Raw genomic sequence first — 9,440 nt, 5'->3', positions numbered from 1 at the left:
CCAACCTAGACCACCCCCATACCACTCCATACCACCCCACCAAGCATAACCTGCATGTAGATGTACTCGGACTTGTACATTGCATCGTAGTATACTTTAGTGCAGTACAGGGCACACCGTTGTGCACCTCGCATGAATACCAACCGTCCTAATCCCATCTCATCATATTCCATCTACCAGATCCGAATGTTCCGAAATTAATTCTCCGTCCGCTTTGCAGTGCAGTGCAGTGCAGTGCTGTTTACAGTCCTGTACGCTCCGCCTTGCAAATTTACGCTCTGTAGTTACTACAGTAGTTAGTGCACCCCGTTTACTCCGCTCTGTGTAGTGCGCGCGTAATCCCCAGGTCGATGCGGATACATGCGCTCACTCGTTCGCGCACCCAATCAAACTCTCAACCGCGGGCTTCTGTCTCCAAACACGCATTGTATTGTGCGAAAACACGAGTGAGTGAGTAAGGCAGGCAAGATAAGGCAAGGTTTGATTTTGATTTTGATTTCATTTTGATTCGTCTACTGTGCTGTTTCGTCTAGACTCTGATTATAAACTGCTTTGCCTGTCTACATACGTACGTGCGCAATTTACCATAAAACCCAAAAAGAACTCTCGGTTTGTTCGCTCGGCACGATGCCGTGTTGATCTACCGTGCCGGCCGAGCGTGCGATCAAGCCAGGCCATCGTGGTAATAAACTTCGGCATTTAGACCTAAACCGGCCACCTCTACGCTACTTCGTAGTATCAAATCGAAGCGGTGTACACTACTCCGTATATTACTGTACAGTAGTCCCAACCCTATCTGACTACGTAACGAGTAGATCCCAAAATACGGTGAAGGTGTGGAGATTGCTCCAAGACCGAACCGGTGGATCGGGACTGACTAGACTCATGCAGTATATCTCGTATGCAGCATAGCCAGACTTCACTCGATTCATGTAGATGATGCATCATTTGCGTCTACTTTCGTCACACTCTCACCGCCCTCTTCCAGCTCTTCTTTTTTGTGGAAGGTATGCGACTCGCTCAGGTTCACCGCTAGGAAACTCTTGGGGAGCTTGACGCTATCGGTTCCATATTGATCAGCTTTTGCTTCATAGATTGGGATTGGGAATTGCGAATTGAAGAGGAGAAAGTAGATAAAAACTCACGTATGAAACTTTGCCCTCAACGTCTCAATAACCTCTTTCCAATCTGCATGCGCCGTTAAGCTCCTCCGCATCGCGCAACTGATACAATGTTTACTGTCCAGCTGGACATCCAGTGGATCAAAAGTATGCGCGCCAGGACTAATCGTAATGCGAATAGAATAAGCATATTTAGCTACATCACCTGGTGGAGCGTTGGGCGGGGTCTTGTTCTCGGATTCGTAGAGCTCGAAACAGATTTGCGATAGGTAGTCGAGCTCGGGAATAGCGCTGCGTTTTATCTTCGAGGAGATGCCGCCTTCGAGAATGCAATTTAGGAGAGTGTAGATGTGCGATTCTTTGGTGAAGTAGATGAAGGATTTGGCATCATCCGAGGCTTGCATTTCTTCAAGGTCTTGGACGATTTCCTACCAAATGTTAGCAGGTGGAGACTTCTCTTGTGGATGGAACAAACCTTGAGCAAAGGAAGCGATGTCAGTAGTCCAATCTCGAGCTTTTCACTATCCGTAATACCATACTCTTGCGGGCAGATGAAATCGAAGAGAATCTTGGCCAGTTTATATAACTCCCTCAACTTTTCAAGCCTGACATCCGTCTTGATTCTAGTCTGGCTGCTTCCAGTGAAGAGGTTGAAGTACTGTTCTGGCTTCTCTTCTAAAGATTTGCTTCCGCCAGCCGCAGCCATTATCGAACGTCGCCTGAACATCCGCCTATGGATGCTCTTATTCGTGTCCACTTTCTCAATAGGTACAGTCTGACTTGTATCGACCTGAGTATCTTCAATTGCGGTCTCCCTGTGTGGTGGTGGCTTCTCCATGCCCCTGGATTCCGTCATAAGAGCGTCTTCTTCCTCAGCTAATATACCTGAACTTGGCGTGAAGACCCATTCCAGGAACTGGCGATTGTGCAAGGCGTCGAACTTCATAGTATCATATAATTCAGATATCTTGCTCGGGTCCACCTTATCTCCGTCACAAAACTCCGCAAACAGCTTCTCCCATCTCTCTTTAAACAGCTCGGCGTCTTCACCGCAGCACCAACGAGCTTGCACATTACTCGTGGCAGTCGCTTGTGATATAGAGGAACCAGCAGAAGAGGAAACACTACCGGTTTCCTTATCGCCTGGGTTGGCAATTGCATGGAGCGATGTTGTTGCTCCCCCGTAGAGCTTGCTGTAGTTGTGACGCATAACTCTTCGATGAAACTTCATCAACTGAACGACGTACGCTTGGACAATTGACGGCTCCGGCATGTTGGCGGGCCAGGCAAATTGAGGTGGTGCTTCTGTACCTTGACGAAGTAGAGTCTTGAGCTTCTTCTTGACCTTATCCATCTCATCTTTGGCGGCATTCGAATCATCTAGCAGATCCTTTCTGATCGTTATGAAATCCGATGGCAAATCTTTCTGGCCTGTGAACGCGGATGCCCAAATCTGTGCACTAGTTGTCACTCTCCTCTCAGAACTACTGAAGACGTGTACTTCATCCAGAATATCTCGATTCATCAAGAGGAGATCATTTCGCATATTGTCTCCCAGCTCTTGAGATTGATATCTGGCTGAGTGGGTTGGCTCCCCACCCCACTTGATGATAAGTTGCAATTTGTCCAGGACGAGACTGTTTTCCGCAGCTGTGATTCGAGATAATGTAGTACCGGACATGGAGTCACTACGTGTCGGTGATCTTACGAGACTTGGGTCGTCCTTTTCGCTATTAGGACTGAGAGTTTTGGTGGATTCTTCCGTAGCAATCATAGCTTTCTTCAGGGTCTCCTTCGGAGAATCTTCCGCAGACTGAACTTTGGACTCTGCAACCGAAGAGGCCACAATTTCCTCCGGCTTTCTTTTCCTAAACATAGGCTTGATTTGGACCTTCGTTCCAGCCCATCCGCCTTTCTTCACCAACACATTCTTCAATGTTCTTAGCTTCTCGAGGTCTTCAATGCCTTGTTGTATTGCGACATCAACAGCATCAATAACACTGTCCAGCGCAGCTTCCCCAGTCAATAGAACTTCTTCTTGGTGACCCTTGAGTAATTCAATAAAAGGCTTCGTATGAAAGGTGAACTTGTACTTCTGCTTTGGCGTTCGGTCTGCGTGACGGATCACTGAGACCATACCCTTCAGCTTCCATGTATGTTTCGGCGCGGGCGGTGGAAGCATCTCTCCTCCTAGTGAGGAATCCGGAGCTGGCGTGATAGGCACCGTCGATGGTGTTGTTTTGGTACTCGTGGGTAGTGAGACTGCAGGTGGAGGTAAGAGAGGCGTGGGGGGTATGGCTGGAAGGGACATTCCGCTTTCAGGTCCAGCTGGAGGTGATGTTCTCGGGGTTGGGGCGCTAGAGCCATCCGGTGAACCTGTTCCAGGAGCTCTTCGGTGGCCTTGCATCTTGGATATACTGGGAGATTTTGAAAGAAGGTGCTGCAATGCAGTTCTATGATTCTCTTTAACCGTATCTTTTCTGGCAACCTGAGGGCTGGTACCATTTGATGGAGGGGTTGACGATGGGGCACCATTTTCAGTGATGCCGAGCTGTTTCTGCTTCTCTCGAATGAACATTTCCCTTAAAATGCGAGAGCATTGGATATAGTATTCATCATTGTCCTTGACAAAGCTCCATCCATTAACGTCAATAACATAACTCTTACCCCCTGCCCGCAACAGATCAAAACCGCAGACCCGTTGCCCAAATGATGTAGCGATTCGACTTGCCATCGCTGTTTCATCTTTGGAGAGGCTGGTAATATACCGGATCTCCTTTCCATGCGTGTTGCGGCGAACCAGACCGTCCACAACAGGTGACTTGCGAGTCTCGGCGTGACAGTAATTTGGCCCAACCGTGTAAGCCTTGACATCCTCTGCATGGTCGACGGCCATGAACTTCTCGTATATGTAGCTGCTTCCTGGTTCTAGGATTGCTCGAGGCACAACCATGCCATCGACCATCTCGGAACTTTTGTTGCCAATCTTGCGGAACAGTTTTCGAGCTCCTCCACCTTGACTTTTGGGATAGTAGATGCAAATATTGTGATCCTCCCCGCTGATTGGCTTTTCCACAAATGGTTTAGCCAAGAGTGTGCCATCAACACTTAGTGTATCGCCATCATCCAGGAGTTCAACCTTTCGAGGTGCAATCGATTGGCCTCCAGTTCCATCCTCGGGACCTTCTAGAACTATACCAGTTGTGTTTTTCAGATGCTTTGCAAGGTCCGCTGTAATCAAACTTGGTCCGCCGTCACGATTGACCTCCAGCCTCTTAGGCGTCGGGACGTTAATTTTATCAAGAATCATTAAACATATTCTTCTGTCCCATAAAATTTTCTGCATTGGGACATCGTTGACGCAGAACGGTTTCCGAGCCTTCACGTATGCAATTGCCTTGTCCAAAGGAAAGCCATCAGAGTAAAACGATATCAAGAAGTCACACATGGGCCAATTCTCAATGTCTTCATCGAGAATGACTTTGTCCCCAAATACAACCACGTCAAATTCTTTGTTCGCGATAAGGCGGTTGAGAATATTCCGACTGGGTTTACTCCGAGCTTTTGCATCTAGAGCGCAGACTCCAATTGTTCCCCATTGTGGAGGCTTATTCTTCTCCTCGTCTTTCGATAATACTGCTCTCTCACTGCTCGGACTGTGGCTGCTAGCTCCAGTACTTCCGCTGAAACGTCTCTTCGCACGACTTCGAGATCTCGTAGGAGGCTGTGATCGTGCTGTTGGCTCTCCTCGCTGCGCAGCATTTCGTTTGGCGATATCCGTAGCGTGGGCGGGAGTCTCTCGAGCTGTAAGGGAGTGACCATTCGCTGAGCTGTGGTTACTGAACTGATTCGATGAAGATGTTGTGATGGATACGGCAGATGTTGAGGTCTCTGCGTGAGAGATACCTAAATTCTTCTGCGTTGACAGCGCAGGACTCCTCGGATTTGCCCCTGCTTCTGAACCATTGACGGACGCAGCCGAGCTCGTGCTCGGCGCCCCTCCTGCCCGTGCAGAACTCAATGAGTACATGGACGATACCGACATGCGTTTCGAGGGCTCCATGTCTGATGACATGGACGGCCGCGATCGTAGTGCCGCTTCGGCCAACTGGGGATTCTTTGTCTCGTCTGCCATATTTCCAGGAGAAAGCTTGGGTGTATCAAAGTCTACAGCACAATCTTCCTTGCTGGACCTCCTGCTGTTGCCGTCGCCTCCTCCCAGTCCTGGTCGTGCTTTATCGCTCGACTTGGCGCTGTATGTCGACGAAGTTCGTGATTGTGGACGAGGGGGCATAGAGATGCTGGCTATATCGGAATGCGTTTCTGTTGTTCCTGGCTCCGCGTGTCGGCCCTTGCGACTGGACAACGGGTTCAAGCTGGAAACGGGGGACAGCGTATGAGAAGCGTGTCGAGCAGTCGGAGGAAGACGTTGGGAGACTGGGTTTTCAGAGTCTGAGACTGGGATTGGGTCTGGGACTGGACCTGGACTCAGACTTGGACTTGCTGTAGAAGGGTCCACTTCTGAGGTGCTGGGATGCTTAGTACCTATAGAACTATCAGGGGATTGGGCGGTGGAGGTAGAGGTAGAGTCCATTATTGTTCTATTATATCAATTGTCAAAGAGAAAGAGAAGACGAAGGATGGGAACACGGAATGGGAGGCATAACGAAAGAAATAGAAATATGGGAGTACACGGCCACGATAAACATAATTTAGAGAATTTTCTGTGAACCTTATCGATGACGGAGGGCCAAGAATATTGTCCCACGCAAACAGCAAAAGGTCAACGCGAAGGGATGCAATGAACTTGATTACATTTGATAGAGACAGAGAAGTGTGAATAGCTTCATAGTGGAATTACTGTTATATAGTATTGCAGGATGGGAAGAGCAGACTATTACTGTTATTAAAGGCAGATGTGATTGATATGCCCGCCCCCACGTTTATGTTAGCACGTCGGTACTGTACAGTTGTTCCACAGCACAGGACATGCAGGGATCCAAAAAAAAAGTTTCTGCCGCGAGGCTAGAGAACCGTCGAGGGAGAAGAACGAAAGACAGACTGACCAATCTACACAATTCTGGCATGACTTCAACTCAATAATTCGAATCTCTGCGCCTCGCAGACGAAAAGTAAAAAAATAATGCCTTCTTCTATCGCTCCTATTCGCGATGGGCCCGTGGTGAAAAGACAAAAGCTCAACGGAGCTGGAGTTAATGCGCCGAGAGATGCACAGCGAGAATCTAAGATATTTACACCTTTCCGAGTATGCGCTCCAAATCTTTATGGCAAACCAAACATGCTAACACGGACAGACAATTGGTTTAGTATCCTCTACTGCCATTCCCTTCACCTCAATACCCCTAGGAAAAACATCCTTTCAAATCACCACCTCCGTTGGTAGATGTCTGCAAACCTACGATCTCAAGCGCGGCCTCAACCTCGTCTTCTTGACTCGACCGCAGACACCAGGAGATATCACTGCGACGGTAGCATGGAAGGATCGCGTATTTGCAGCCTGGGGCGGGGAGTCTTCTCAAGGCCTTTGGGTATTCAAGCGGGGCAAGGTGGTTGCAGAATTGGATATGCCCGCCGACCTCAAACAACCAATCAAGGATATCCTCATTTTCGGCTCATGGATAGTAGCATGCTGTTCCACAAGAATAGAGATCTGGAAGTCCGGGACGTACGAGCATTATACGACATTACATCCCACTGCGGCGCCGAAAGGAGGGAATGAGTTGAGTGGGGGGATTTGTAATATGCCGACGTACCTAAATAAGATCTTCGCCGGGAGGAAAGATGGCAGTGTAGAGATTTGGAATGTCAGTTCGGGGAAACTCATCTTTACCATTTTGCCTCCAGGTGCGAATTGCGGGAGCGTGACAGCTCTGCAACCTACACCTGCGTTGTCGCTGTTGGCAATCGCGTACTCAGAAGGCCCTTTGACGATACACGACATTCGAGCCGACAAGACAATCATTCATCTCAATGGCGGGCAATCCGGTTCTATTACATCTATATCGTTTCGATCCGATGATATGGGTGCAGGCGAAGATGGGAGAAAGCCGGGAGTAATGGCTACAGCTGGACCAGACAGCGGCGATGTGATATTCTGGGATTTGAATGGCGGTGGAAGAGTCATGGGAATACTAAGAGGAGCACATAACCCACCATCAGGCACAGGAGCCACTGTGGGAGGTGGTGTGAGCAAGGTGGAATTCCTTGCGGGTCAGGCAACGATTATCACAAGCGGTCTTGACAACTCTCTAAAATCTTGGGTTTTTGACGACTCGCCATACAGTGCCATACCCCGGTTATTGCATTCGCGAAGTGGCCACGCTGCACCAGTTACCAAGTTATTGTTTCTCCCTTCCGATTCAGATGGCGCAGATGCTGGAGGAAAATGGTTACTGAGTGCCGGCAAGGACAGGAGTTTATGGGGGTGGAGTCTTCGGAGAGATGGGCAAAGCACTGAATTGAGTCAAGGCAACATAAGGAAGAAGGCGAAAAAACTGGGTATCTTAGCAGCTCCCACCCTCGCGAACGAGCCTAGTACGACGCTGGAGGACCTGAAGGCTCCCGAGATTACTTGCTTAGCTATGTCACTCAATCGAGATGGTGGTATGGGGGCAAATGCAGGAGACGGAAAGATATGGCAAAAAGGCAACCACGGGAATAAGAGGCCTACAGATGCGACACTGAGTGGGGTTACGGGATGGGAGAGTGTTGTTACAGGTCACAAGAACGACAAGTTTGCTCGCACTTGGTTCTGGGGAAGGAAGAAGGCTGGGAGATGGGCCTTTGAGACTGGTGATGGAGCGAATGTGAGCTCTGTGGCCATTAGTCCATGCGGGACATTTGCTGTTGTTGGGTCAGAGTCTGGTGGAATTGATATGTTCAATCTTCAGTCTGGAATGCATCGGCAACGATATCCATCGAAGCTAACGCCTGCTCAGGCGAGAAAGCTACAGATTCAGAAGATCCAAGCATCGGAAAGTGCTGTACAGGTTCCGGCTGTCAAGTTCCCAATGGGATTGGGGAAACATAGGAAATCAGTTACTGGCTTGGTGGTGGATTCTTTGAACAAAAATCTCATCAGCTGTTCCTTGGACGGCAAAGTCAAGTTTTGGGATTTCAGCTCAGGGGCCCTAGTTGATGAAATCGACTGGTTCCCAATGGCTTCTATCACCGGAATGCGATACCACGCACCGAACGACCTAATCGCACTCGCGAGCGACGACCTTTCAATCCGAGTCGTAGACGTTATTACCAAAAAGACCATTCGAGAGCTCTGGGGCTGCCAAGGCTCCATCAACGACTTCACCTTCTCCAACGACGGCCGCTGGATCATCGCCGCCTCTTCCGACCGCATCATCCGTGTTTGGGATCTCCCTACCGGCCACCTCATCGATGCAATCCGTACCCAGACCCAATGCACAGCCTTAGCATTCTCCTGCACCGGCGAATTCCTCGCCACGACACTCGAGGGAGAACTAGGCGTCAATATCTGGAACAACAAATCCCTCTTCACGCACGTTCCCACGCGCCACATTTCCGAGGGTGAAATCGCAGATATGTCTGGCCCGACTGTCTCAGGCGAAGGCGGACACGGCGTTATTGATGGAGCTTTTGACGAGCAGGGAGAAGATGAGACCGATGATGCTGCGCCAGCACCGACAATTGAGCAACTGAATAGGGATCTCATGACGTTAAGTATAGTGCCTAAGAGTAGATGGCAAACCCTACTTCACCTCGACGCCATCAAACAACGCAATAAACCAAAAGAACCTCCCAAGCAACCCGAAAAAGCCCCCTTCTTCCTTCCCTCGCTTGACAACCCGTCGCCCAAAGCTGCTCTGGAAGAGGAAGGCGGCGATAGTATTGCGGAACGCAGCAGGATCATGAAGATGGATCGGCTGGCAAGCGAGGGCGCATTCACGATTGCATTGAGGGCCGGGAGCGAGAGTGGCGATTGTAAGTTTTCATTCATCCTATGTATGTTCATTGACGAAGCTAATTGCGAAAAATACAGATACACCATTCATCTCGCATCTCAAAACCCTCTCCCCCTCAGCCGCAGACCTTGAAATCCGCTCCCTGTCCCCTGAATCCAACGAACTCGTGAACTTCACCCAAGCCCTCACGTCCAGACTCCTGCAAAAGAGAGATTACGAGCTAGTGCAGGCTTGGATGAGCGTCTTCTTGAGACTCCATGGTGATGCGGTGGCGGGTGATGAGGCGTTGAGGGACGCTTTAGGGGTGTTTAGGGGGGAGATGGAGAAGGAGGGGGGAAGGATGGCTGAGTTGGTGGGGTTT

The 9,440-nt window shown here is 49.6% G+C and overlaps 2 protein-coding genes across 2 annotated transcripts; one reads left to right on the top strand and one right to left on the bottom strand.

Moving 5' to 3' along the window:
• Nucleotides 1-928: 928 nt before the first annotated feature.
• Nucleotides 929-5,715, bottom strand: asp1 (Inositol hexakisphosphate and diphosphoinositol-pentakisphosphate kinase; the record flags this gene model as incomplete). Its single annotated transcript, XM_031150841.1, has 3 exons — nucleotides 929-1,058; nucleotides 1,146-1,549; nucleotides 1,597-5,715. The coding sequence occupies 3 exons, from the start codon at nucleotides 5,713-5,715 to the stop codon at nucleotides 929-931; spliced, it is 4,653 nt and encodes a 1,550-aa protein (XP_031004479.1).
• A 549-nt stretch (nucleotides 5,716-6,264) lies between these two features.
• On the top strand, nucleotides 6,265-9,440 carry LHYA1_G005897 (U3 small nucleolar RNA-associated protein 21-like protein; the record flags this gene model as incomplete). The annotated part of the gene is made up of 3 exons (XM_031150840.1): nucleotides 6,265-6,387; nucleotides 6,437-9,098; nucleotides 9,157-9,440. Coding segments are annotated over 3 exons (3,069 nt in total), but the record flags the coding sequence as incomplete, so codon positions are not given.

Source organism: Lachnellula hyalina (genome assembly GCF_007821495.1).
Source record: "Lachnellula hyalina strain CBS 185.66 chromosome Unknown contig00088, whole genome shotgun sequence".
Taxonomy (NCBI): Eukaryota; Fungi; Ascomycota; class Leotiomycetes; order Helotiales; family Lachnaceae; genus Lachnellula; species Lachnellula hyalina.
Note: the sequence above shows the minus strand (reverse complement) of the source record. Positions and strands in the feature narration are given on the sequence as shown.